The sequence below is a fragment of the Phaethon aethereus genome (assembly GCF_964289735.1).
Source record: "Phaethon aethereus genome assembly, chromosome: 20".
In the NCBI taxonomy this organism is placed as follows: domain Eukaryota; kingdom Metazoa; phylum Chordata; class Aves; order Phaethontiformes; family Phaethontidae; genus Phaethon; species Phaethon aethereus.
The window spans coordinates 10,699,308-10,723,388 of record NC_138596.1 but is presented as its reverse complement, the minus strand read 5'-3'; the positions used below and the strand labels follow the sequence as shown (position 1 = coordinate 10,723,388).

Here is a 24,081-nt window from a genome sequence, read left to right as displayed (position 1 = left end):
ATGGCATTGTTTGATGGATATGAATCTTTACCACCTGCCTGCCTGATGATTGCTAGCAGCTTACCAGACAGCAAAGGAAAAAGTTTCTTCCCATGAAGGAAGCATAATAAGACGCTGGGCTGGAAGTGCCCCCTCCCCGCACGGGCGGCCCCCCCAGGCAGATGTCTGCGGTGGGCCTGGGGAAAGGGCTCCGCCGTGCTGGGGGCTGTACCCCGTCTGTGGAGGGACGGAGAGTGGCCTTGAGACCCCCGCGGAGGTCCCGGCTGCTGGGTCCATCCAACCCCCAGGGCTGGGGCCGCTCTCCGGGGGCTGCATGGGGGGACGGTCTTGCGGGGTCCCCATCCATCCTGGACCCTCCGCGCTGAATCACCCATGGGTTCCTTCCCCTCCTCGGAGGGGCCGGGGTGCTGTGGAGGGCGGGTGGCTCTTGCCCCTCTCAGCCGTGGGCAGCCCCTGTGGGGTCCCGGCATGTGGCTGATCCCGATCCCATCCCACAGCATCGGGCTTTGCTGCCTGCCGGCGATCCGCCCCCCCGGGCTGCGGTGCTCCCCCCCTGCACGCCGGGGCCCGGCTGGCTTTGGGGGCCAGGGTTTATTTCGGGAGCAGAAATGGGGGCAGGAAAGGACGAAGGGGGGGTGTGGGGAGCAGGGTCCTGCCCGGGGACTGCGTGTGCCGGTGGGGGACGTGGTGGGCGGCAGCGCTCAGTGCCATGCAGCACGGTGCGGGGGGTGCTTTGGAAATGGGCCCCGTCCCTGACCGAGGAACCTGTCCCCCGCATGGCAGCTTGCGTGGGGACACAGGACCGCCTGCTGTCACTGGCCCTGCGAGGGGGAGCAGACGGGGCTGTGGCCGGGCGAGCGCGGGCTGGCGGCCCAAGGGCAGCCTTGGCTCCCAGCAGGGATCTGGCTGCTTTGGCAATACCCGGGGGGTCCCCAACCCACACCTGGGCACAGCGGCTCAGGGCTCCCTGCGCGCGGGCCCCGGCGGCACAGAGACCACAGCACTTGCTCTGCAAATTAGACACCTTTATTTTTTTTTTCCTTTAAAAGTCAGTTACCAAACTGCACTGTACTTTATTCCTACGGATGGGCTGGTCTGTCTCTACGGTGCTACGGGACAGCCCAGCCGCAGCTTTACAAGCCCCCAGGCTCAGCCACCAGCGGTGATGCTGCCAGCCCCCACCCGCCTCTGCCCGGCAGCTCCGGCACCGCCGCGGCTGCTCTGGGGTGCACGTCCCGTCACATCCCGTCTCCCCGTGGGAGCAGTGCCGTGCCAGCAACAGGCAGCGGCGGCTGCTCGAGTCTCCATTTCTGCTGACACTTCCTCATCTTGGCCCTCCAACACTTTCCCAACGCCCTCTCGCAAACAGCCAAGGCAGACGAGCATCTCCTCGGGTCCCTCCCCAAACCTGCCCGGGCTGAAGGGGGGTGCGTGGCACCCACGGCGCCTCGGCCCTTCACCCGGGGCTGGGCTTCTTCCTTCAACATTAACTCATCCCAGGACACTCACACTTCCGAGACCAAACCCAATCCACACCATTACACCCTAAAATCAGCGTTGATGGAGCAGCCGCCTGCCTGCAGCCACCAGCTGCTCGGAGAGGCACGGGAGGGCTCTCCCTCCCTGACCCCGAGACGTGGGGTGCACCCTCCCTCTGTGGGGGCACCCACCACAGCAAGTGGGTTCCCGGGGCCAGCCCTGCACACGATTAGTGGCCCCAGCCCGTGAGGGCAGCGGGTGCTGGGGCGCAGGAAAAGGCACCTGTGGGGGGAGGCAGTGGTGGCTTCGCCGCATGGGGACGGTGGTGGGGCTGCTGTCCCCAGAAACTGGGCTGGGCTGGGGGTAGCGTGGTGCTGGTGGGCGCAGGCTGCCCTGGAGAGACCCAGCCCCTGGCAGCGCCGTGGCAGCCTGGCACCCACCTCGGGGAGCCGGGCAGGGGAGCAGCACCGCAGCCGGGCCGCGCAGCCCCGCTTGCACCGCTCACATGACGGACCAGGCTGGTGACAGCAGCCTCGTGTCTGGCTGTTCCCAGTCCTGCACCATGCCCCAGCCTGGGGGCTCCCATCACTCTGCTCCCAGGGACATTTCTGCCATGGAGCATCCCATGGGGAATGCTGGCTGAGTGGGAACTTCCCTGGAGTGCCATCCCTGTCCAGCATGCCCCGGCCTTTCGCAGTGCTGTCTGCTGGCTCCTGGCCCTCCCAAGCTGCCTGGCAGGCAACGGCACACACCTTGCCAGGGGCTGGCGATGGCACCCATCCACTGCGGGAAGGCCGGGGGTGGTGCGGGGCTGCCTGCAGCCGCCCGGCCAGCGAAGGATGTAGGGATGAACGTGAAATGTGCCTCTGCCAAGCAGCAGCTGCAAGAGCTGCCTGGAGGCAGTGACCCCGTGCAGCCCCCCGGCTGTGTGAGCAGGGACAGGACAGGCAGCAGGCAGGAGGACGGGGCAGCGGGAAGGCAGTGTGAGCTGGTGTAGACCGAGGGCAGGGGCTGGCCAGGTCACATCCTGCATGGAAGCCCTGTGCGTGGTGGGAGGAGCTGCTGCATGGGACAGAGATGGGAAAGGGACCTGCCTGCCAGTCCGGGCACAAGAGCCCCCAACCCCGGCGCGGGCTGGCGGAGCTGCTGGGACTGCCTGCCAGCCAGCTGCCACCTACTGCAGTCCTACTAAGAGGGGACCCTGCTGTGCCCCATGGCAGCGTCCAGCTCTGGTTCAAGCAGCTCATCTTCTGAGAAGCTGATGTGCAAGCAGGTGTCGTCTGCAGGGGAGAAGGGCAGCGTGCTGTCCGTGGGGCTGGCCAGGGCGGCCAAGTCCTTGGCCAGGGCCTCGCTGGCTGCAGGGTCGCGGATGCTGGCCAGCGGGGACGTCTGCCCGCTCTCTCCAGTCCTGTCCCTGCCCAGAGCACGCTGGCAGGTCCCAGCAGGGATGGGCTCCGTGCCAGAGGCAGCACTCCGCGCAGGAGTCCTTGCCTCGGGGTCCAAGAGAGTGAGTGAGCTGGCAGCGATGCTGGTGAGGCTGCAGATGCTGGGGCTGGGCAGGCTCACGTGGGCGGCACTCTCGGGCTTCACCTCCACCTCCAGGCTTGGGGAGGTCTTGCTTGACCTTTTGCGTAGGATGGGCGGTGGCGGGTTGAGCTTGGGAATGGGCTGCTGCCGCCTGGGAAGCAAAAGCAGAGAGAGGAGGTGACGGGCGAGTACTTACCTGCACGGGGGGCTTAGGCTGGCTGCCCCAGGCTCTCCAAAAGACCTTTGCTGGGTCCCATCGGTGCAAATGATTGCCTACAAACATTGGCGTGGGATGTGGCAAGGACCATCTTGTGGCAGTGGGACAGAAGCAGCGCAGGCAGCGACCCCACAGGGGGGGACGTAGTGGGTTTCTCACCCTGGCTTTGCCCTCCTGGGATTCACTGCACCTGGGCAGAGCCCCTGAGCTGCCTTTCACAGCCCTTCCTCCCCTGCCCTGCTGCAGGCTCTGCTGCCACGAGCCCTCCAAAACGTGGCCTGTGCTGCGGGAGCCCTGCTGGGGCAGCGATGGGGAGCAGGGGGGGGGCTGCTCGGGGTGTTCCTGCTCCTGCGAGCGGGAGATGGAGGTGGCACATCCTACCTGTCCTCATCCCCTCTGTCCATGTCGTCTGCCTTCTGCCGGCTGCTCCCGTTGAGCAGAGCGAACTCGCTGACCTCGGAGCCCTCCACGCGCCGGCTGAGCCCGTCCTGCCCATCCAGCACGGCCAGGCACTCGTCCCCCCTCTTGCTGCCATAGCGGTGGCCGCCCCTCTCCAGGCTGACGAGGTTGAGGTAGGAGTCCCCGGGGCCCAGGGCTGGCAGCGAGCCGGGGGCCACGGGGCTGCCCAGGATGCTGGCGGGGGTGGAGGTGGACGGCAGGTGGAGGTCCAGGCTGTAGTGGTTCTTCAGGTTCAGGGAGAGGGACTGAGCCAGGGACAGGTTTTGCAAGGAGCGGTCAACTGGTGAGAGAGGGACAAAGGGGCACGTGAAGAGCTAGGGACCTCCAAGCCAGCTGCTCCCCAGGACCATGAGGGGTGCAGAGATGTTCCGAAGGGATGACGCTGGGAGCACCCCAGCTGCACCCCATGATTGTGAGGGGTGCAGAGATGCTCCAGAAACTCCCGGTGCCTGCTGGGCTCCTACTGGGAGCACCCCAGCTGCTCCCCAGGACCATGAGGGGTGCAGGGATGCTCTGAAGTCCCCCAGAGCCTGCTGGGCTCGAACCGGGAGCGCCCCAACTGCTCCCTGGGACCACGAGGGATCCAGTGACGCTCCGAAGGGATGGTGCTGGGAGCACCCCAGCACCCAGACAACCCCCACCCCGGTGCGGGGGCCACGGCGCTCACCCGGCTGCCGGTGCTGCTCCCGGGCTTCCAGCGCCGTCAGCTGCCGCACCAGCACGGAGACGTGCTGCAGCAGGTCGCGGTTGGTCAACAGCAGCTGCCGCACCCGGGCCTGCGCCTCGATCCGCGCCGCCGTCTCGGCCGCCAGTTGGTCCTTCAGCAGCTGCACCTGCGGGGCGGGCGGTGCGGGGACGGGCCCGGCGCCCCGCGGCCCCCGCCAGCGGCCGCGCCGCGGCCCTCGCGCGCCCCCTGCCGGCCCCGCCGCGGCACCCCCGCCGTGTCCGCGCGCCCCCGCCCCGCGCTGGTCCCGCTGCGCGCGGGGCCATGCGGCTGCATCCCGGGCCGGGGGGGCCCGCTGCCCCCCCCCGGTGACGTGAAACGAGCTGGGGAAGTGCCCAGCCGCGGGGCACCGGGCTCCCCGCTCTGATGCCGGTTGGGGGGAAGAGGCCCGGGGGCGGGGGAGGGGCGGCTTCCAAAAATGAGATGAAACGGGAGCTGGTGGCTCCGGGGCGGCCCCATGACCCTGCTAGAGCGGCCTGGGCTTATGCGAGCAGCCAGCTCCGTGCCTGGGGGAGCTGAGCCATGCTGCGCGCTGTGCTGCGAGCTACGCCGCGAGCAATGCTGCGAGCTACGCCGCGCGCTGTGCTGCGAGCTACGCCGCGAGCAATGCTGCGAGCTACGCTGCGCGCTGTGCTGCGAGCTACGCCGCGAGCAATGCTGCGAGCTACGCCACGCGCTGTGCTGCGAGCTACGCCGCGAGCAATGCTGCGAGCTACGCCGCGCGCTGTGCTGCGAGCTACGCCGCGAGAAATGCTGCGAGCTACGCTGCGAGCCACGCTGCGAGCTACGCCGTGAGCAATGCTGCAAGCTGTGCTGTGAGCTGTGCTGTAAGCATTGCTGCAAGCTACACTGTGAGCTACGCTGCAAGCTACGCTGTGAGCAATGCTGCGAGCTATGCTGTGAGCCATGCTGTAAGCGATGCTGCAAGCTGCCCATATTGCTCCCACCCCAGCACAGGGCGCTCACCCCCGCTGCCAGCCCAGCCTGGCTGGAGGCTGGAGCAGGGCGAGGAGAAGGGCCGGTGCAGCGTGAGGGGAGGGCAGGACGCGTACCTGGGCCACGGCCACCTGCGTCTGCTGCTGCTGCTGCAGGAGCTGCTGCTGGAGCAGCTGGAGGCAGTGCTGGGAGGCCAGCGGGGTGATGGAGGCCGAGGAGCAGGGGCTGCTTGGGCTGAGCAGCTGCTGGGAGCCGGCCAGGTGGAGGGAGCAGTTCTCGGCATCCTGGGCACAAAGAAACGGGCAGGGTGAGCCGACCGCCCAGCTCAGGCTGGGCTTTGGATCGTGGTTCCCCACAGCACCGACCCCTGCACAGCAGAGCAGCCCCCACACCCCCGGCACCGAGGGACTGTTGAGGGCGGCAGCCCTGGAGTCGGTGTCAGGCGCTGCACGTCTGCAGGACAGCACGTTTTGGCACGACTCGTGCTCCCTGAGAGCTGGCAGGGCTGCACCGCCTGCGCCTCGTCGTAGCCCCAGACGGGGAGACGGGGAGCGCAGATCTCCAGGGAGGAGACGTCAGGGAGCAACCTGAGTACCTCACCACCTTCCCCACGATGCGGCTGCCCAGGCTGGGCGGTTTCTTGCTGCTTGAAGCACTTGCCAGTGGCACCAGCACTCCAGTGTCAGGGCCATCAGCGTGCTAAAAGACTGCAAGTGGGCAGCGTGGATGCTGAAGCACGGCGGTCCCAGCCCTTGGACACACCCCACGTGAGAAAGGCAGTGTGAACACTGACCGATTTCAGAGCAACTCCTGACCCAGCCACGAGCCCCTTGCGCTCTGGCGTGGCGCTCAGAGCCCAGGGTCTGCCGGTTCAGCCCAGGGTGGGCGAGCTTGCAGCCACCTTGCATGCCCTGGGGACAGTGCGGTGGCCTTGTGCGTGGCTCACCTGGCCTTCCGTAGCACTGGGGGTCTCGGCACGCAGCCCAGAGCCGGGCAGCACGCCCCCCCCAGCAGGGGGTTGTTTTAGGACGGTTGCCCTCCCAGCGTGCCCGGCCGGGAGCTGGCCCGCGGCTGCTGCCTTTCCTGCCCTGCCCGTTTGGGCAGCTCCAGCACGCAGAAGGAAAAGCGCAGGGAAGCCCTGCCTTTCCAGCCACGGAAATGAACCCCACCGAGTGCCTTTCGCCGCAGCTGTTTTCGGCCAGGCCCTGCAAGCGTTATAATTGTGTGAGATGAAGCGATGCCGTTCAGGCCGCCGGGAAGCGCTCACGGAGAAGCTCTGCAGAGCAGCTATTCATTACGGCGAAACCACCGCTCACACTCAATGTGCCCTGGGTGCCCGCGCTGCTGGGGCTGGGCCCCCTCGGGGACGCTGCTCCCTGGGCCTGGGGGGCGAGGGGAGCTGGGGGTCGCTGCCGGGGCAGTCGGATGAGCAACCGCCACAGAGCAGCGCTGGGGGCACAGAAATGCACCCCGCATGGCGCAGAAACCGCTGCCTCGCCAGGGACACCTCCTCTTAGTTTCTGCCTGTTACCTGGATGCTGCTGCGGGACGGGGGTCCTGCCTCGCTTTGCCTTTCTAGCGCCGGGCCATCGCCCCAGCAGAGCCCCTCAGCGCCCTGCCCTGCCCGCACCGGTGGGCTCTGCGTGAAGCCCGCGCAGCCATGCGCCGCGGCCCCAGTCCCAGCTCTCGCCTCTCACCCGCCCCAGCGCTGGCACACGGCTTAGCTGCGAGTAAACCGGGTGCTGAACACCCCGACCTGCCCCGGGGGCTGCGAGAGCAGGGAGCCAGGAGGGGGGTCTGCAACGGGGTCTCCACAAAAGCCCCTCCTCATCAAGCTGTGCTACAGTGACCCTGAGCAGAGGGACCCCGAGCAGAGGGACCCCAGCAGTGGCAGAGTGTGCGGACGGTCCCGCAGCCCACCCCCCATTACCTGGCAGTTCTTATCCTTTGGGGCTTGCCTGGGTTTCAGCACCCCAAGGTCCCCCCTGGCAGCGGGCAGCTCTCCAGGTCGCCTCTCGGACACACAGATGCCGTCAGAGTCGATGCCAACCTCATCTGCATCTGTGACCTTGGAGCCCTTTATCTGGTGAACTTCAAACGAGAGGGATAAGTAAGCCCAAGCCCCCCGCCGCAGGATCGCAGCAGGGGGCTGGGGCCCCGAGCCGCGCGGGCAGCCTGGGTGACAGCTCAGGGACAACGGCCAGGACTTGCTCCAGGTCTCGGCACACTGCGAAGGGGCCGGAGGAAGGGAGTGGGCCAGCCGAGGGGCTGGTGCCTGCAGGCCCTCAGCCTGCTGGGCAAGGGGGCTTAGCCTCTGCCTTCCGGCTGCCCAGGACGAGCGGGCAGACAGGGTGGATTCCCCCTGCCCCCCATCCGAAGGGGCCCGAAGCTCTCGCCGTGGCTAGAGCTGGCCCACGAAGGACATGCCGCTTTGCCGTTCCCCACCCCAAAGCATCCCCGCTGCCGCTGCTGAGGGAGGGGTCTGCCCGCGCCCCACGAGGAGCCACGCGTCACCTTCCAGCGGCTGCTCCTCGGCTGACTTGTCGCTGGCACCGTCCGCCTGCCCGTCGGCGTTCTGCAGGGCGTGCTGCAGGCTCAGCTTGTGGCACACCTCGAAGGCCTGCCCCACTGTGCGCACCACCCGCATCGCCTGGCTCTGCGGAGCAAACCCATGCCGCTCAGCCCCACGGCGGCCACGCTGCCGCCGCCGCCCCGCTGCCGATGGGAAAACTGGGAGCCTTCCGCCCTGCTTCCCGCCCCGGGGCTGCCCCGCGGTGCCGGGTCTCTTCCTGTGCTGGGGGGCTCCAGCACTGCCCACCGCTGGACCCGACACACGGCACCCGCCCGGTCCCCCGCTCTTGTCTCCGTGTGGGCTGGGGCAGACGGGCTGCGCCGCTGCCTGGGCGGCTGGGCCGCGAGGGGACAGGCACCGGGCTCGTTTTTTCGGGGACACCCAGCACTGGCGCTGCCCCGGTCCCTCCCCAGGGATCTCCACCCTTTGGCTCCTGCGCGGGAAGGCGCGAGGACCTGGGAGGACTCGGCCGTAGCCCCAGGAGCATCCTACCTTCTTCTTCGATTTGAAGACGTTGCACCTGAAGGAGTTGTTAGTGCCGTCCCTTGCGATGTAACTAAATATTTTCAGGTCTTGCGAGTCGTGAGACACGTAGAAGATTCTAGATGGGAGAGAGACAAAGGCAATTAAACACCCAGAGGAGCCTCTGCCCCCCCGACAACCTCGGAGGCTCCCGTGTGTCGCCAGCACAGGCTGGCTCACAGCACCCGGGGCCGGAGGAACGAGGCGGTGCCGGCGCGCGGCCCCTCCTGTGATTTTCAAGGCAGGAGGCGACGGATTTAGAGGGTAAAATTTTCTGGCTTGATGGAAAACCTCCTGGTTTCTGAAGTAGGCAAAAGCTTTTTAAAGACGCTGTGGGAAAGCTAAAAAAATCTATAGTATTGGAAAGCGTGTGGCTATCTTTAGCCCCAGCAATTAATCCCTGCCTGGGCTGCAGGGTGGCACAACCGCCTGTACAGCGCGTGTCCTGCCCGCCTCGGTGCGGCCAGCCTGGGGACCCGGCATGGGTCTGCTCTCCGTGGCAGGCAGGGACAAAAGCCTCTCCCAGGGATGCTGAGTGTACTGGGAGGATATTTCTCACTCCTGTTCAGGCTGACTCTCCTCTCCGTGCTGCAAAACCATTTTTAAAGACTTTTTTATATACTTGATTTAATTAGGTAAAACTGTGACAAGTGAGTTCAGCTCTGAATAGAGAAGAAACCAAACGGATTCTTGAGATGTTTTTCTTTTATTCTGCTGCCATTGGAATTTTTGTTGTGTTGAACTTGCAATCGGAGCAATTATTGCCCATGTAGCACATCTTGTAATATTCTGTAAAAAATGCCAGAGGGGGAGGTAGGCTCGGCTAATGCCTCGGCATGTCCTCTGCTCCTTATCCTCTCACCAAGGGCTCTGGCCCAGAAAGCTGGCGTTGGTGATCCCAGCCCTTGGGGCCGTGGGCTCTGCACTCATGGTGCAATTATTCACGTGGCAGATCTAACAGCCTGGTGCAACCTGTGCTCTTAACTGTGTCCACAGGCTACGCACCATTGCTGGGATTGCTGAGGCATCAGGTTTACGTGCAGTGTGGTCTCCAAAATAGTTTGAGATCCCATGGCAGGAGCTATGGAAAGTCAGTGCTATGTTACCACGTCCTCTACGGGTTAATTCCCTGTAAGCACTTAGAGGTTAGAGTAAGGCCCTTCTTCAGAAGCAGACAGCGAGCCATGCTCTGAAGGAAAACCGCGGGAAGCCTGTCTTCAGAGCCAGAATCAGAGAGTAATTCGGGTTGAAGGCATCTCTGGGGGTCATCTAGTCTAACTCCAGTTCAAAGCAGGGCCAGCTTCAAAGCTGGATCAGTCCGTCTCACTCTCAAAAATATATGAAGAGGATTCCCCAGCGGCAGTAATCTTGCAACCTCGTTTATTTTTCATGGTCCTTTGGAAAGCCAGCCTTGGTGGAGGTAACTCAGCAAGAGGGAGGATGGATGCGCATCGCTCAGGGCTGGTGTAAATCCCTGCTGCGTACCTGTACACAGGATCGTGCATCACCACCATCTTACTCTCGTCCCAGGTCCACTCCTTTCTCTGTAAGCAGAGGGCAGAAGCAAAATCACACCGAGTCAAGTCAAATGGCAGCTTCACCAGGCTGATGGGCAGGAACCCGTGGAAAATGGTGCATTTGTCCCAAGCCAAATCCAGGCTACAGTTTGACTGTATGAGCAATGGCTGTTTCATCGGTATCTTGGATAAAAATAGATTTCTTTGATCATTTATCATATCTGGTCATCTGATCACAGCCTCCAGGGCTGAAAATGGTCCCTAAAATTAATTTATAGCATCAAATATGCAGAAGAGTAACTCGTTTCGGGGAACAAGGGGCTGAGCTGGGGCTTAGGAGATCTGGGTCCAGCTGCTGGCTCAGCTGGGTGGGAAGCACAGCCTGGGCGAAGAGCTGAGGGGAGCCCAGCCCAGGCAGCACGGAAAAGGTCTACTGGTATTCACAAGAAAAAGAAACCGTATTTCCTGAAAGCTTTACATTTCTTGATATAAAAAAAAACCCAAACAACACCTCCCATGGTGTAATTTTTCCAGCAACTTTTTATTAGATGGATGTGAAAAATGGAGTGTTTTCTTGTGAAAATTCTGGGTGGTTTTCAAGAAAAGGCCATTTTTGGTTAGAAGTGTGACTGTCCTGAGCAGCAATAATACTCAGATGTGGTCAAAGCCAACACCCCGGGTGCTCTGGCCCCCAGTGCCCCAGCAGGACTGGAGAATTCTCACCTTCTGCTTCTTGCGCAGAATCACCTTCACCCCGTCCACGGACACAATGATGCTCACTTTCTTCTTCTTAATGTTCTTGGCTTTGAATTCGTACTGATGGGAAGAAAAAACCATGTTAGAAGAGATGTAGGACTGGGGGGCTTCCTGGCGCAGTGTGCGGTATTAGTGTTTTACGTGAAAAGTTTTGTGTTTAATCCCAACTGTTGAGGGAAGTGGGACTTTGTTTTATCCTGCTAAGAAGATCCATGTTGGGAAGGACTTGCTGCTGTAGCTGGGATGCCAGGCAGGATCCTGGCTTCATCAGGAGTGTCTCTTGGGAGAGGACAAGCAGAGCTCGATCCTCTGGACCACATTTGGATCTGGGAAGAACGTTCCCGATGCGTTGGCCATGCCTAGTCCAGCGGGACTCTGCACCAGAGGCTGAACGGGGAGGTGGCACTTGCCGCAAACACCAGGCAGTGATTTACGGCATCTCCAGTGCCCTTGCATGTCACCGCTGCAGGGCATGGGAAATAGAAAATCACTTATGAATTGCAGGGAGGGCCAGATGGGTGGCAATAACGCAATTATACCTCAGCCATTTACATAATCACATTAACCTCCGTGAGCTCAGGATCTCTGGAGAAAAACCCAGCTCCTCACCTGCAGGTGTCTGCGGTCTGAACTCACCTCCGTTTGCGTTAAGAATTAAACCACTAGCTTTTAAATGTTGCTTTTGCTGACAGCTAGAAGCGTAGCAGAGCCCCTCCACTCTGGAGACCTGTATTTACAGCACTGATCCTCAGTGGCCCCGTTTTAAGCACTAATTTCAGCTTCCAAATACAGCATTTCGATACCCCATCTTTTTCACAGTCCCTATCCGAAATCCAGCTTTCCTGGGCCAGATCCTCAGTTCATCTAAACCAGCGCATCCGTTACTGCCAGTGCAGCTACAGTAACAGCCACCACGTACCTATTAAAAAATAAATCCTTTGGATTAACTCGACGTACAGTTACCATAGCGGGAAAGCAGAGGTTACAAATCCCGTTTCAGCAGTCTAATACTAATGTGGTCTGTGTTGCAGTGGAGTTGGCACTCGGCACAGGGGACATCACGGGGACACCGCTGCCTGCTGGCTCTGCCCGTGAGAGCGGCTGCAGCGCGGCGACGGACGTGAGCGAGTGCGGCCGAGCCTCCCCTGCGCCCGCTCTGCCCTCGCTCCCCGCCGGCTCCCGGCTCTCTCCGCGCGCTGCTCGCTACGGCCCACCGGCAAGCAGCCGGCAGGCAGGTTCTGGCTGTATCCTCCATCCGCCCGTCAAACTGGAAGCACGGTGCCGCGGTGCCGCGGCGATGCAGCCCCCTCCGCGGCCTCCCGTGCCCCCGAGGACAGCCAGCCGCCTCGATGGCGAGCGCCGTGGCACCGAGCCTTGCCGGGGAGCGCCGTGCCGGCCCGACGGGCTCGCGGGGACGGGGGGTGCCTCCGCTCCCTCGCTCTCTCCCGGGGTGCCTCTGCCGCGTCGCTTTGGAGAGCCAGCGCAGCCCGCGCGATCCGCAGACACGCACAAGGCGATGCCGAGCGGCGGAGCGCAGCCTGAAGCTTACCGACACGGTGTCATTAGACATCTAATTGGAAATCTTATCCCCTTATACAGCCCGTGGAGCTGCAGGTAGCAACTGGGATGTTGAGGGAGTCCAGGCACTTCTTTCAGGAGCCCGCAGCTGAAGGACTCTGCGTGTGGCACTCAGGCGCCGCAGAGAAGATACGCGTCTTCCCAGCCTCTCAGCACCCACTGTAAGCCACGCCAGCCTTATAGGCAGAAAATTGGGTGACTCTCATGTTTATCAGGCTTTTGATGCTGCTTATTGAATTCTTAGCACTTTGCAAGGTTTATGGTATCAGACAGACCCTGGATTAAACCACAGCCTTTTGATCTCCCCGTGAATTATTACTCTGAGACAAGCTCTTTAAAAATCTATCTATAGCACCGCTGCGTGTGAAGCCAGAGCTAAATTTGCTGTACACGATTTTTATTTATAGGGAGGAGTGGAATGATGGGTGAGGGGGTGAGTGCACCCCGCACCCCGCTGCGGGCCGGGGAGCACCCGCAGGACATGCACACATCTGCGGGGCCGAGGCCAGGCGGCTGGGCTCACCGGCCTCAGCACCCGAGGCGGCTTTTCCCACCCTCCACCCAAGCAGCCCCTCAGTGCCCGGCACCCCCAGCCCAGCCTCGCCGGCTGCTCCGGCTCTGCCGGGCTGGAGCTTCCCCCTCCCCGACGCTCAGCACCACCAAACTGTTTCTCCTTGTCTGCTTGCATGAATGTCAATAAAACCGGGGTAGATTGTTCTGCTTGCTGAAGAGCTATTTATCTTTCTTTATACACAAATGGCTGGGAAAATACTAGCCGAGCTTTCCAAGAAAGAGCGAGCAATACAGTGTATTTTCCCCTTGTAGCAACAGGGGTGCAATTACATTCAAACGAGGTTCTTTACTCAAAGGCTTTAAACAAAGTCCAAGTCTGGATTTCGCAGAGATGCTTTTTCTTTCTCTCTTGGACAGAAAGGAACAGCCGGGAGAAGCGGCAGCGCACCTCTGGGTGCTGCCAGGAGTGATGGCAAGTCTCTGGAAGCGCAGGGAAGCCCAGGCAGCCGCCGTCCCGCGCCGCCCCAGCCTGACTCCGGCACAGGCAGGGGCTTCAGCGCTGAGCAGAGCCGCGCAGCCGGCGGGAGCTGCAGGGCTGCGCCGGGGCGGCCGGGGAGGCACTCGGGGCGGGCAGGAGCAGAGCTCAGAGCTCCTCTCCCGCCCCGGCGACACGCATGCCCCACACACGGCATCTGAAGCAGTTTTGACCCTTGTGGTCTGCGGGCAGCACCCTCAGGCGCTGCTCCGGATGCGGCCCTTTGCCACAGCATCGTCAGCGAGGAAGGAGGCCGATGAGTTTGAGGGTCCTGCTCGCTCCGCGCGGCTCGCGGGCAGAATTGGCGTGGCCTGAGAACCGTCAAAACCCACTGGGCCCCAAAATCCTCTCTGAAGTGTGAAAACCCTCAAGCCGCAGGAGCCGCAGCACGGCCCGGCCGCTGCCGGCTGCGCAGCGGAGCAGTAACGCCGGCCGGGGGAGAGCGCCGTGATCCCGGGGGCAGGGCCGGGAGAAAGCCCCGCCAGCCCGCGCCGCACCAGCTCGGGTCGGACTCCCTCTCCACCTCTCCACACGAGAGGCAGATGGGATACAGCTTCAGTCATTTAATTGCTTCCTATCAAGCAGGAATCAGTATTTTAATTAACTGTGATTGGTATAAACACAAAAAAGCACATGGAAAAATGCACTGCAAGATAGCACTCTATCTCCTATAAAAATGCATAAACCAACATACAGCAGAGCACGGCACTCCTGGCTAACCCGGCACAGTCGTCAGGCAGCAAAGCCTAGTCACTGAATTTTTTTCTTACTATTGAATTGGTATGATTTTTCCCCCCAAATTTGTCAAGGTTACCGACAAATCCAAACCCACACAGCAATGTTCATCTTCTCTGCTGCCTTCTGGTATGCAATCGTCATCCTCTTGCTGCTTGTGCTATCCTATGGGGGAAAGCCTTCCAGATGCTAAAGGATCTGGAGTTGCCCTTACAAGTGGCGATTCGGCAGGCAAGCCTGGGAGCTTTCTTAGCTATGGAGACAAGACGGGACGTTTTGGAAAAAATGCAGGTCAAAAAAGGGCAATGCATCTCATTTAATTTAGCAGCTTCATTAATTCTATTTCTGATGTGTCTGACCTGGAATATTTTCCATTTCTGTTTTTAAATCCCCATGTTCGAGTCCTTGCCTTTCATACGGTCCCACACACTGTTGTCATGTAATATTAACTTACCCAAGAGCTAAAGACTGTATGACTAGAAATGTTAACGGCGCCGTGTAATGCATATTTCATCTGATAATTCCACCCAAGCAGATATAAATTACACATGCAGTTACCAGCTTCCATCTGCTGATGAAAGAGATGGGCTAATGCACACTGGAAATCATATGCAGTTTCCAGCACTAAGAACAACTTGCATGAATAGTTATTCAAGGAAGCAATTCTTAATGTGATTAATTACTGAAGGTATCAGGGCCTTCATTATGCAAATTAAAACTGTCATAAAATAGAGAGTTTGCAAGTCTTAGAGGCAGCCTCTGTTTCCAAAAAATGCATCTTCCTCATTAACAAAGAGCAGAAGGGCCAGACTCGAGAGAGCCAGCAGAGCCAGGGCACGCTCCCCGCCGCGGTTCAAACGGCGTTTGCTGCTGGGCAGCCCAAGCTGTACGAAGGGAAACCGAGGCAGCGGCTCTCGAAGCTTTCGAAAGAGGAGAGGACACCGGTGCTCCCAGTCGCTGCTTGTTTGCGTGCCCAAGGGAAGATGCCACAGGCTTGGAAATGGACGACTTCTTCCTGCGGCCGTGAATTCCCCAGCCTCCCCTCACCGGCCCGCAGCCCGGCCGGCTGCGGGAGGTACGTGTCCACAAACAGCCCCACAACAAGAAGCAGGCCCAGCCCCTTCCCCAGCCCTGCCCGCCAGATGGGCGCAGGCAGCACGGCAACGAGGAGGAGGAAACCTGCCTGGTTCTGCCCGCCGACAGGCTGGCTCCAGGCAGCATCACCCCGGCAGGACCCGCCAGTCCCCGTGGCCGGTGCCGGGCTGGCGCACAGCCGCAGCGCAGCCGCGCATGAGGCACCCTGCCCTCCCGCTGCCGTTTGCAACCTCCAGTGCCATATGAGCGCCATTTTAGGAATTAAAGCCGTGATGAATCAAAGTATTTCAAGTTCAGGAATGTTACTAATTTCAAACGAAACTGACCCGCACAGCATGAGGACACGGCGTTCTCTCGGCTGCTGCTCAAATTACTGATGCTCGGAGTGCTGCTGCTTGGAACTGATGCTACAGAAAACTCCCAAGCTCTTCTCGCGGCCAGCGCAGCCTGGCTGGGCGCTGCAGGCCGCCGCCGAGCTGACAAATGAGCAGTGTCAGTTCCCATACCCTTTGGACCGCAGGCTGCGGTCCAGCCCCCAATCCTCCCCGAGTCAGCGCGGCCCCTTCTGCATCACATCACACCTTCCCGCGACAGCCCCGCCAGGCAGCGGCGTTTGCACCGGTCAGCGCAGCCCGCTCCCTCGTGGCCTCTGGCTGGAAACTGCTGGGTTATGGCCTTTCCTTTGTTCCTCCTGGGAAGCATGTGCCTGTCTGAATCCTATGAACTCCCAGTGCCCGGTGGCGGGGCGCACGCTCCCAGGGACATGGCCAGTGTGAATGCGGCCGGGCATAGTCTGCATCTGTGCTGCAGTAACTGGGCAACACAGACACAAAAGCGATGCAGGAAGCGGTGGAGTCCAGGAGTGCACCTCCTGCCCAGTGGAAAAATGAGAATTTATGATCCTTGGAAACATAAAACCGTTCAGCGGAAAGCAGAAACCAAAGGGGGAGTACAATAGGCAAGGAGAATGCTGGCAACATACCCAAAGTCTTTTTTTCTCATTTAAATTAGCTCCTTCCACCATCCAACAAATTCTCTGTAGATACCGCAGCCTGCGCCCCACGCAGCGAACCGAAGGGGGCTGAGGAGCTATCAGGGCCCCGCTGGGTTTCTGGGAGTCCCTGGAAGGGCAGCAAGGAAATGTGACCACAGTTCATTACACAGGATTTATTTGTTTATTCCTGGTTCTGCGCTTTGGCAGCAGTGCTCACTGCGCCCGGTGGGACTCAGCCTTCTCAGATGATGCAGGACAGTGTGTGCAGGTTTGTGCTCCAGTCCGGGAGCTGGGGCTGGGGAGCCGGGACGTGGCTTCAGCTCATGCCGGGGGAGCAGCTGTCTGTGCATGCTTCTGCGCCAGACCTCACTCAGGGCCCACCTGTGGCTGCAGGCTTCGGCTGGCCCACAGCCCCCTTCTCTCCAACGCTCCTCGGGAGCCGGCCCGTCAAAGGCCGAGTTGCACATCTGAGTGTCACCCTCTCTGTCCCCTTCCTAATCTGAGTGCAACCTCTGGTGACTGGCATCGTGCCCTCACCCCTCTTGGCGTCATCTGTGGGGTTCAGGACCCCGGTGATCACCCACCAGAAGGTCCCACCACACTCTCCTCCCCAGGACTCCTGTGCATTGGTCCCTTCGCGCCCAGCAGTTCATGCAGATAACCCCTCAGGAGATGTGGGCAGCAGGAGCAGGGTCCCTGGTGCAGCGCGCTGTCCCCGGGGACCTCCACACACTCCTTCCCGCGCACTCCACCTAAACCACAGGCTCAGTCTCCACACAACCCACACGGCGATGCCGACATCCCTGGCCACAGCCTGAGCTGCAGGGACCTGCTTACAGACTGAGCTTGGATTAGTCTTGGCAAGCAAAGCACCATGGGACAGACTAGACACAGATGATTTATTCATAGGATTACGGTGGCCAGCCCGGAGCCAGTGCCCTGTGCATGGCAGATCTGTGGATGCTGCTCAGGTGCAGGACAACTTGTCACATAGCTGTGAGGAAAGGTTTAATGGGAAAATCCAGTCTATGAGCTCAAAATCTCCCCAGCAGACCACATCTAAGGTACACAATATCATCTGCTTCCGAACACTGGCTTGGTCAGGCAGGTGGGTAACTGCTCCTTGAGAGCTGGGAAGGGGAAGCAGAGGTACTCATAGGTTGGCCCCAAGGGCAGGGGATGGACTCCAGGATGATGGAGTCCCAGCACTTGGCTCTAGCTGGAGGACAGCCCTCCTGCTCCAAAGCCTCCCACCGAGCCCAGCTGCCTTGCCGGGACTATCTCTTGGTGAGCTGTGCTGACACCTCTGGCTCTTGGCACTTTGGCCACTCCACAGGGGCCAGCTGTAAAGAAGTGTTAACGGTCCTGACCAGTCTCACCTGGGGCCTCCACCCACCTCCCCACCCATGGGCACAGTGGCTCTATTTAAGCTCAGCTCTGGGCATTCAGCCCCTTCCTGGGCTCCAGTCTAGGAGTGTTGGTCTCCAGCTCATGCCTGGCTACAGGCCTGCCGATCCCAACCTGAAGACTGACTTCCCAGCTTGGCCTCAGATTGGTCTCATCAGCATGGACCTGCTTGATGATTTGGACTCTTGGCTGAACCTGGCTACTACCCAGGTCTGCCCTGCTCACCTTGCCCAGGTATGATGGGATGGGGTGCTGGCTGGTGAGGCCCCTGCCCTGCCAGCCACATTGTCGTGGTTGGCTTCCAGTCCCTCCTCACTGAGGGAGCAAAGCCACCCTTGCTGTGCCCCGGCCCCAGGGTGGTGTGTGGCCCCTTGCACAGCTGCCTTGGTGCATGGTGATGCATGAGCACCTCTCTGAGGGGTCTGTTGGCCAAACCCCTCACTAATGCCCAAACTTGGCGGTCAGCCCCTCACTGCAGCTAAAGCTGAGCTGTGCTGTGGACTGAGGGGGAAGGAGGGTAAGGGGCAGTACAGGAATGTGCAAAAAATGGAATTAAGCTAAGAAAATATTTGCATTTCTGGAGTCTCCTGTTTGGCATTGTCAGCACTATTTTAACTGGTCTAATCTGCAGGTCTTCTTGGACCTGTGCCCCACAACCCCTCAGCCAGCATGAAGGCACTTCAGCTGTGTTTAGCCAGCCCCTGGCGTAGCTCACAACTGCAGCTCCAAAAGCAGCTTCTTGAAAGTTGCCTGTAAACAGAAAAGGCTGTGAGAGCTCAGCCCAGTGCTCTTAGCCCTGGTTCTGCCCACATTTCAGCTTGCTGCAGAGGCGCATGTGTTTTCTGTCCCTTTAGGATGCTCTTCAGGGGACAGAGGTTTCCAGAAGAGGCAACACCAGGAGTGCTGGGCAAGCCTGGCCTGGCTGCCTCCTGCTAACGCCTGGTTTGGCTTTGGAGGTGCCAAAGCCACACTCTGGGGTGATGTGTGAGTGAAACCACAACAGTGCTAATGGTCTAAGGAGGGGAAAAAAATAATCCCTTAGGAAGCAGTACCAAGTACCACCCTCCTGCCAGGGCTTTGAAAGCTGCAGAGAAGCAGTTTGTGCATAACAGAAGAGTAACCTGTGGATCCAGGCTCCCTGGATGCTCCTTCCCAACAACAGCTTTAGGGCTCTGATCGTGCTGAAATAAAGCAGACAGGTTGCTTCAGCCCAAACAGCTTGCTTGCCCTTTGTGTCCCCTTGCGGACACCCTGCCTGCTATCATCCCAGCCTCCTCCTGCCTGTCACCTTAGTGGGGTGAGGGTTCATGGAGAGATTGAGGTAAACAAGCCTCCAAACACTGTTCCTTTCAGGAAAGGAGCTGTACAGCTCAGAAAAACATGCCTGACAATTTTCTGCTTTCATAAATATTCAAAACCAGCCACTCTGGGAGCTGATAAATCTGAAGACCTTCCCTGAATAGAGCTTTCCACCCTTCAAATTCTTTTGCAGATGTGAATCCTCAGCTGTAGCTTCTCCCTGAGGTGGGCAGATGTTAGCCAGAGTCCCAACATGGGAAACTGAGGCTGGCTTATTCATCAAGAGTTCATCTGGCAAGTCAAGGCAGAGATGAGACCTGAAACCAGGAGTTTCCGTCACCCACTCGCAATGGGGATTACACATCCCCACTGCACGGCATGTACGAACCCGTGATCCCCAGCAGAGCTGCAGTCCCCTTGGCCACGCAGCAACTGCCTATGGAGCAGCACAGGACCCTGTTGCACCCTGTAGTCTTGAGCCATGTGCTCTCTGACTTTGAGAGCCTACTTACAGTGTAGATGGGTTTCGAGAGAAACACTAAACTACTCCTTAGTGTGAGGATGGAGAAATGCATCAGGCACCCACTTACATCAGTTGGAACTGAGGTCTGCTCCTCTGCAGCAAGGTGCAGGTGAAGATCTGCTTGGGAGGGCTGGGATCCAGCAGCTGTATTGGATGGCCTGAGAAACAGGTTTCTGGGAGGACTGCCCTAACTGCCAAGAGAGGGCTGCTGTGGGTTGTGCTTCAGTTTGGTCATTTGGGAACTGCCTCCCACCCCTCTGGGAGGGAAGCTGCTGGCTTGGATGGGGTGGCCAGTGGTGCTGCCTGGCCTGCAGGCACAGAGCAAGCAGGGGGCTGTGAGGATGCTGCCGCAGCTGGAGGTTGCTCTGATGAGGGGGAGGCATGAGGAAGAACTGCCTGTTGTCCAGGTCTGCTTTGCCTTCTGAGAGAATCCTGCTTTCTGAGGCCCTGCAAAGCATTCACATGGGTATGTTAATACAGGCCTTCCTCTTCATACCCCTTCTCCCCATCTTCAACAGATCTTACCCGTGGGAGGTCTCAGACTGTTGGAGTATCAGGCAGCCTTTAAGGATAGCTCAATCTTCCCACTTAATGGTGAGGTGGTGAAGGCAAAGGACATGGCTGGAGTTGAGATGTTCCTCTGAGCCAGTCAAAAATGTGGAGCAAAGAGTGGTCTGAGCTACACCCATGGGGGAGAGCAGAGCTCCTGCAGGTGATGGGAGCTGGTGGGGAGACCAGCACTGGCAGTGGCTCTTTAATTAGTATTTTAGAACCTCTGAAAATAAGACTGTTCTGGAACAAAGCTTCTTTGCCTGCTTTTAAAAAAGGGTGGGATAAAAGCAGCCTTTTCATGGCTTCCTCCCTGCTAAAGAGATACTGTGGTACTGCTGAGCTCCATCCTGAGAGGCACAAGCAGCCTTGCAGCCCGGCACAAGGTGACATCATCTGGCCTTTGGTGCCTCTCTGACAAAAGCACCATTGTGTGACTGTCACTTCCAGGAACCCCCTGCTGTCCCCAGGTTTAATAGGGAGCTTTCCCACACACAGCCCTTCAGTCCTTGTTTCACCAGGGCAGGCCAACCCCTGCTCACAGGGAAGCTGGGTTTTATTTTCCTCCCTACCTCTATTCACTTTGCAGGAGAAAACAAATTACCTTTTCCGTCCACAGTGCTTTGGATGATTAATTAGTTTCAGTAATGAAGTAGTGTCTTGGGACCCCACCCCAATGGATTCTCATGTACGAGGCACTGATTGCACACAAACATGAAAATGGTCCCTACCTCAAAGAGCTGCTAGGTTACTGCAGATAAAAAGTACTAATTTCATTAGAAGCAGGTCAGATTCACCTGAAATAACCCTTAGAAGTGAAACCGCAATTATATACTGTGATACCTTCAAGTAATTCTGTATTTCCCTATAAACATCAGTGTCAAGAGGCCCTGCAGAGAAGGTCCTGTTTTTGTACACGTGATGTTTTATATCCTTGTTGCCCTCCAGTCTGGTATGTGGGACAAGAGGCAAGTTAGGAGATTGAATTGTTTTCAACCTTGTTCACCAAAGAACACTGCTCAGAAAGAAGAGCGGGAGCCAGGGCTCTGTGGCAGGCTCAGAGCTCCATGAAAAAGCCTCAGACCCCCTGTGTGGCTGTGGGAAGGTAACAGTATTTTGTGTGTTGGCTTCTCATCCACAAAGCAAAGATGTTCATTTTCCACTTCATTCATCCGGTTGTTCTGGTTACAGCCAGTCCCTTGCTAAGTGACAGCAACCCAGCACCAGCCAGCAGGGTCAGGCCACCAGGTACTGCTCGTACAGACACGGACAGGGAGAGACTGAGGGTTTCTGCTGCTTGCTCCAAAACCCTTATTGCACATTTGGTCCCTTCCCACCCCTCCCCGTGAGCCTGGCAGGCCACTAACGCAGTGGCACGTCAGCGAGCTGTCTGAGCCTGGCAGCCGTGGAGATGCTCCTCGCTTGCTGCTTGGTCTTACAGCTTAGCTGTGCAGAGAGGGAAAAGAGGAGCTGATGCCCTCACAGAAGCAGGAGGGAGAGATGGGACAGGTGATACCAGGACGGCTTCGCGCGCTCTCTGGGAGCTGGTATTTATTGCTTGTTTGGAATAAAAATTGAAAGCCAATTCTTAGTTCTTCTGCAGCTCTTCACAGGAGCGTTTGTGACAGCTGTTCTTCACAGAGCAGAGCACCCGTTCAGACCGTGAGCAGTCCACAGCCATGGGAGCCAGGCAGGACCCACCGCGGTGTGGCTGTGCGGGTGGAGGAGCCACAGCCTGTGGGGTGGGGGCTTGCACTGGCACAGCACAGAGCTGATCCTGCTGCCGTGCTGAGGCTCTGGCAAAGGCAGGTGCCAGGATTTCAAGCCTCTAAATAATGCAACGCTTCCCTCTGCATTTATGTAATGATGCTATTCTAGTGTAGGTAGTCCAAGCGAAGGAGGATGGCAAACCAGAGGTGATGGCAGCTAGAGAGGCAGGCTGGGCAAGCTGTGCTCTGCATGCGGGGATGGAGAGGAAGCATCGGTGCTCCTGAGGCTCAGTACAAGCAGGTGAGGTTAAGATAGAGAAGGCTCATGTGGTCAAACCAGTAACTAAGTCAACCCAGGCCCTGCTCCCAAGAGGGCCAGATGTGATCTCCTGTGGTTCTCCACTTCCAGCACCCATGCTGCCTGCAGCCAGCAGAAACCACATGGCTGCAGCCCCCTCCTTAAAGCCTCTTGACTTGAGGATGCGGGGGAGAGTGATGCTGAGCATGTCCACCCGGGGCAGATACTTATCTGAAGAAGGAGGAAGAATCTAGTTTGCTTTTGAGAATCGGAAGAAGCTACATCTGCATGACTAACACCTACTTTGGCAAACGTGGCAGGGATCAGCAGCCATCTCCTGGCTTCTAACTTGCTATCACACACCATATGCATCTTGGGTGCTGTCCTACAGCTCTGCGTCTTGTGGTTTCTCCTAGCCACCTACTAGGAAAATTAGCATTTTCTTTGCGTATCTACAGCAGAGGTAGGAAGCTGGACTTGGTACCTCTTTGAGCAAGCAGAATTCAAGCTAGAATGAAGACTTGATCTCCATTTGCATTCAGAAACAGCACTTGATTACAAACTAGACCAGAATGAAAATGGGAGGGATGTTGAGCTGCCCAGCATGCTGCTATGTGCAGACCATGTTTCATGCCTCGTTTGCTAGGTGCAATCAGGTGTTGTTCTCTTTCACAGCAGAGAGCTCTTTGCTAGCTCAAGCCCTGGGTGCAGCTGAACCCTTCTACTTCTCAATGCCAGTGACCCTCATGAACAGCCTTGCCTATGTACTGGTCTGAGACAGTCAGGGACTGAAATAATCTGCTTTATTCCCAGGCAAGGAGACTTTTCTATGTAACTGTTAATACTATTGATCTTCAACAATTCCACTTGAGAAAACATTTTTTACAGAAAGCCTGGTGACTTACAGTTGGCCTCCAAGCACTGCACAGAAAGGATGCGTCTGAGAGCACCAACAATACAGCAATTCCAGCCAGGAACAGGTCATTGAGCTTAGAGGGGGTCAGTCACCGTAGGGCCATAGGGACTGTGCATGTAAGGTGTATTAGTAAAGACTTGGTGTGTAGTACTGAAAGATCCTGCCTCGGAGTCAGATCCAATGTTTAGATGCAGCTATTAAGAGGCATTTTTCTAAAGCACACAGTTCCTAATTCCCATTGACTTTAGAAGTAATCTTGGCTGTTCTGAACAACAGACAGGGCACAAATGTCTTTTGAAATCTGCCCAAGAGCTCTTGTATCATGCCCATTGCTGGAATACGGCAAAAGCAATGACAGAAGGGAGCTCACCCCTCTCCCGCCAGGCTGCCCCTGGGCACATGTTGGTCGCACACAGGTACTGCCCAGATGTGAAGACCTGAGCAGAGCCAGGCACAGCACGGCTGCCATGCTGCTTCTCACCAAGTGGTCCTTGGTTAGAAATTATTGGATGTTAATAAAATTGACAATCTATGGTAACCCTCTCCTGTGGCAATCCTTAAATCTAAAGGAAGGTCTCTGGGTTCTCCTCAAATTGACCACAAAATCTTACTCAAATTTGGAAATAAGACTGTTACTATAAGAGAAAGGAAACTCAACACTAATTGTGTCATTTCCAAAACTCCGGAACATTAAGCAGTTCAAGGACTCTGTTAGCCTCAGGGGAGCTACTGAGATTAGTGAATCATGATGACAGAAACAGCTTGGGCTTAGCTAGTGGGAATTATGGATAAAGAGAGTTCTATGGTATCAGTATCTATTGTCACAGAGGTCTTGTCATCAAAACTGTACCAGAGCATCACAGCTGAGTGCCAAGGCAGAGGCAAGCAGCCTGGGCTGGGCTTTCAGGCTCTTGAACAAGAGGCTACTGGATGATTTGTTTGTCAGCAGTTTGCAGGTTTGTGGTGCTGGGCAATGTATGTGCCCAGGTCTCCTGGAGGCACGCCAGGGTCCTCAGCTGGGTACACAGCTACTTCACAGACAGGTAAGTAAAGATGAAAGACTTGTTACAGCCAGCCACAACAGCAGCTACCAGGAGTGGGAACCCACCTGGGTTCCCACTGCAAATGCAACTATGACTTGCTGTTGCCCCCCTGCTCAGCAGTGACCAGCAGCCACCCTTGGGGCCGATGCTTGTTTCTGCTTTCTTGCTGCTTGCTCTG

At 58.3% G+C, this 24,081-nt stretch overlaps 1 protein-coding gene across 1 annotated transcript in view; it reads right to left on the bottom strand.

The window, feature by feature from the left end:
* Window positions 1–2,667: 2,667 nt before the first annotated feature.
* Window positions 2,668–24,081, bottom strand: part of LOC309412219 (carboxyl-terminal PDZ ligand of neuronal nitric oxide synthase protein-like) — a gene marked incomplete at both ends in the record, with an annotated part of 36,296 nt that continues 14,882 nt past the window's right edge. Inside the window, 9 exons of the mRNA XM_082009085.1 lie at window positions 2,668–3,157; window positions 3,605–3,962; window positions 4,350–4,515; window positions 5,459–5,626; window positions 7,273–7,433; window positions 7,857–7,998; window positions 8,407–8,515; window positions 9,922–9,980; window positions 10,677–10,769. Of these exons, the coding sequence (XP_081865211.1) occupies window positions 2,668–3,157; window positions 3,605–3,962; window positions 4,350–4,515; window positions 5,459–5,626; window positions 7,273–7,433; window positions 7,857–7,998; window positions 8,407–8,515; window positions 9,922–9,980; window positions 10,677–10,769 (1,746 nt within the window). The remainder of the gene's footprint in view (window positions 3,158–3,604; window positions 3,963–4,349; window positions 4,516–5,458; window positions 5,627–7,272; window positions 7,434–7,856; window positions 7,999–8,406; window positions 8,516–9,921; window positions 9,981–10,676; window positions 10,770–24,081) is intronic.